The 1209-nt window shown below is 60.5% G+C and overlaps 1 protein-coding gene across 1 annotated transcript in view; it reads right to left on the reverse strand.

Moving 5' to 3' along the window:
* LOC103271848 (AP-3 complex subunit delta-1-like) overlaps nt 1-1209 on the reverse strand; it is a gene marked incomplete at both ends in the record, with an annotated part of 13301 nt that overhangs the window by 3385 nt on the left and 8707 nt on the right. The window contains one exon of the mRNA XM_021717865.1: nt 1064-1193. Within this exon, the coding sequence (XP_021573540.1) occupies nt 1064-1193 (130 nt within the window). The remainder of the gene's footprint in view (nt 1-1063; nt 1194-1209) is intronic.

Consider the following 1209-nt stretch of genomic DNA (forward strand, 5'->3'; position numbering starts at 1 on the left):
GGAGCCCAGCAGGTCGAGGCTGCGGTGGCCGGGAGCGGCCACTGCACTCCAATCAGGGTGACAGAGTGAGACTCCAACTCAAAAAACAAAAACAAATGCCCGTCAGTCCCTTCATATAGACAGACATGTGGGGGGAAAGTGAGTAGGAAAGGACAGCAGTCCCTCCTCCACAGCCCCAGTAGTTAGCTGGAGAGGGATAGGGAGCGCTGCCTGGCAAGCACTGAACCGTGGGCATGCCATGCAAGCACCAGTAGCAGACGCCACGGTCAGCAGGAAAGTGTGTGGCATCTCCACAGTCCTCATGACCTCCTACCCACGAGATACAGGTGAATTTCAGTGAGAAAACGGCAGCCTGACATGAGAGACACGGCAGGTGCTATGAAGACCAGGCGGCCCAGATGACAGTCCATGCTGGCAAGACACATGAGCCTCCGCCCCAAGGAAGACACACGCCCGTCGGTGAGTTCTGCTCAGGACGCAGAACCTTAGTGCAATCATGAGAGCCAGAGAGCCCAATGAGGGACGCCCCACAGCTCAGGTCCACCCTCCCGACCCAGGGCTTGGGAGTCCTGCTGGCCAGCCCGGGGTTCCACGTGCTGAGCTGAGAACCTGTTACCAGCCAGGGGTGTCCACGTGTGGGCTCGGGCCACAGGCATCTGCACTCACTTTGGTGAGACAGAATCCGAAACTATTCCCCAGTGAGCACACTGCAAACCCTCAACAGCCACAAGGGCGAAGGCAGCTCCACGTAGGACAGCATGGTCTGGACTGTCCCTTACACTGCAGAAGGTCCTAGGAGGCACTGATCCAGTGAGGAGCGGGGAGATGCTATCTGCTCACTCCCACGCCATCCCAGGGCGGAGAGCATCTTCATCCTCACTGCCAGCTCCTGTGCCAGATCTTCCTGTCCTCCCAAGCCCAGGGGGATGCCGAGGCCATCCACCGTCAGTCTGTCTGCTGTGTCCAGGAGCCAGCCTGGCGTGGGTGTGCCGGGCGGGGAGCTGTGGCCAGGCCCTCCCGCCTCCTCCCGCAGCACCCGACCCGCCTGACCAAGTCCACGCACCGGGGTCAGGGTCCTCCAGCTTCTCCTTGAGCCGGGGGAAGGCGGGACGCAGTGACTCTGGGTACTTCAGGAACACCTTGTACATGATCAGCACGGCCTTCTTACGGATGTAGGGCTTGGTGTGGGACATCTGTGGGGACAGCACC

Source organism: Carlito syrichta, unplaced genomic scaffold (assembly GCF_000164805.1).
Source record: "Carlito syrichta isolate Samal-C Ts95f unplaced genomic scaffold, Tarsius_syrichta-2.0.1 Scaffold109911, whole genome shotgun sequence".
Lineage (NCBI taxonomy): Eukaryota > Metazoa > Chordata > Mammalia > Primates > Tarsiidae > Carlito > Carlito syrichta.